Source organism: Asparagus officinalis, chromosome 5 (genome assembly GCF_001876935.1).
Source record: "Asparagus officinalis chromosome 5, Aspof.V1, whole genome shotgun sequence".
Taxonomy (NCBI): Eukaryota; Viridiplantae; Streptophyta; class Magnoliopsida; order Asparagales; family Asparagaceae; genus Asparagus; species Asparagus officinalis.
The window spans coordinates 19,989,385-19,991,935 of NC_033798.1; the positions used below are offsets into that span (position 1 = coordinate 19,989,385).

At 41.7% G+C, this 2,551-nt stretch overlaps 1 protein-coding gene across 1 annotated transcript; it reads right to left on the reverse strand.

Moving 5' to 3' along the window:
• On the reverse strand, nt 947-1,906 carry LOC109841595 (pentatricopeptide repeat-containing protein At3g29230-like). The gene has a single exon (XM_020410552.1). It carries the CDS (start codon nt 1,904-1,906, stop codon nt 947-949), a length of 960 nt encoding a protein of 319 aa, XP_020266141.1.

The window sequence follows — 2,551 nt, forward strand, 5'->3', positions numbered from 1 at the left end:
CTTTCTATCCCCGTCTTTGGATTATATTTTTTTCCCCTCAAATTTCTCCACCATCTATAACAAATCTTTTACCTAGCAGTAAAAATATGTTCTGGTTATAAGCAAATGCAAACGCATAAAATGACAGCTTGCAATAAAAGCTAATGTAAGTACATATAATGACAGAATCGATGACGGCATTCAACCAAACATGCTACGCGCAAAAGACTTGATTAACTTGGTCGTTTGAAGTGATTTATCATGTACACGTGGTTCATGTTTCTACTGTGAAATAAATTTGTAGGCTAATGCTTCACAAACATGCTTTTAAAATAAATATAAGCAGTATAGAAATATTTGACAGACCTGGACTTTTAATTCCTCTCCCTTCTCTTGCATTCAGATGAGCCTACAAGTAACCATAAGTTACCGTATAAAACTATTTAATATCACAACCGCACAAAGATCTTCGAACAAGCTATAACAATACCTCATTGGCACTGAAACTATAAGCATTTCCTTTTCTAGAAACTGATGCAGAATTTTTCCTGCAATGGCAAGTAATGCAATACTTTACCCTATTTGATCAATAGGATTAAAACCACTTCCCACGGTGAACTCATGAACCACACCATTCACTTCAACCAAACTACAACCAGGGACCTTCTCTAATCCGCTGCCTCTCAATCTCTTCCGAACCTCAAGAGAATCCTCCCATTTCTCTCCTTGTGAATACATCCTAGACAGCGCTATGTAACATCGAGCATCATCTGGATTGAGCTCGAGGAGATGTTTTGCAGCATATTCTCCCATCTCAACATTACCCACCCTACTGGCAGCCTCAAGCAGAGATCCCCACAGTGCAACACTAAATTCTATTCCAGTGTTAGCCTCAGTAAGCTCTCTGGCTTCATCGAGAAGCCCAGCTCGACAAAGTAAATCAATCATACATCCAAAGTGCTCAGCTTTAGGTGCTATACCATACACGTTGCTCATCAGAGTGCCGACAAGCACTTAGAACACTTAAGAAGGTGACCTCATCTGGCTCTATGGAGGTTTCCAACAATTTGGAGAAGAATTCTAATGCCTGTTCCCCTTTACCGTTAATGCCAAGATTTGAGATTATAGAATTCCACGCGCTAATATCTTTCTCGTCCATGTGACTAAACACATCAAGGGCTTTCTCAATATTCCCACACTTCGCATACAGTTCTAACAGTGCAGTCCCCAACACTGCATCCAGTCTAATATTATACCTATCAATATAAGAATGAACCCATTCCCCTTGCTCCAATGCCATTAGTTGTGAACAAGCAGTAAGCGTGCCCACAAGCGTAAAATTATCCGGCCTGATCTCCAACCCAAGCATCTCATTGAAAAGTTTCAACACTTGCTCAAATCTCGAACCTCTTGAGCACCCATCAATCATCACTTTCACAGTGACCAAATCCTTCAATTCCATCGGCATTTTCCTAAACAATTTACAGGCCTCTTCCAAGTGACCGTAACTCGCGTACCCACCAATCATTGTGTTCCACGTAATCCGATCCTTTACGGGCATCCTCTCAAACAAACCCTGCGCAATATCCATCGACCCATGCTTAACGTACCCATCAATCAAACAGTTCCAAGAAGCCATGTTTCTCTCCGGCATAACATCAAACAACTCCCTAGCTTCATCCATCATACCCAAGCCAACAAACCCGCCAATCACTGTGTTCCAGGACACAATGTCTCGTTGAGGCATTCTATGAAACACCTTAACCGCATCCCGCAAAAGCCCGCTCTTCGTATACAAATTAATTAAACCGTTCTGCACAAAAGTATCACAACCCATCTCAAATTTAGACGCCAACCCGTGAACCTGCTTCCCTTCTTCGACAGCTCCAGCGGCTGAGCAAGCTTTAAGCACGAAAGGGAAAGTCATGGGGTTGGGTTTGGCATTTGGGCCGCCATTGGTGAGCATGAGGGAGAAGAGGTAGAGAGCTTCGATGGGTTGGGGGCTCTGGGAGAGGGCTCGGATGAGGACGTTGAAGGAGAAGGAGTTGGGGTAGGGGTCTGCGTCGAACAGGCGGCGGGCGAGTCTGAGGTTGGCCGGAGATTGGGAGGAGGAGAGGGCGCAGGCGGCGGTGAGGCGAGTGTAGAAGAGGGAGTTATGGATGAGGCCGAACTTGATGAGGGAGGAATGGAGTTGGGCGAATTCTATGGGTCGGCGGCAGAGGTCGATCAGGCGGTTACAGTTCGGTTTGGATATGATTGTGAGATATTTGATCGTTTTAAGCTTCTATTCTACATATACTTATGTATATGTACTTATACATATGTATACATATACATATCATACCCTTTTAAAAGCACGAGTTCTGAAAAATCTTTGGTTAGGAAAAAATGTCATTAACCCTTCTTTAAGTATCAAGAATATTTAAATATAATACATTATCTAAAAGTTTAAACTAATATATCTATCCTTATCACGTGATATTACATAATTAGGATATTGTACTTTTTAAGTTTGAAATATTATACACTATCTAAAAGTTTAAACTAATATATCTATCCTTAATATGTAATA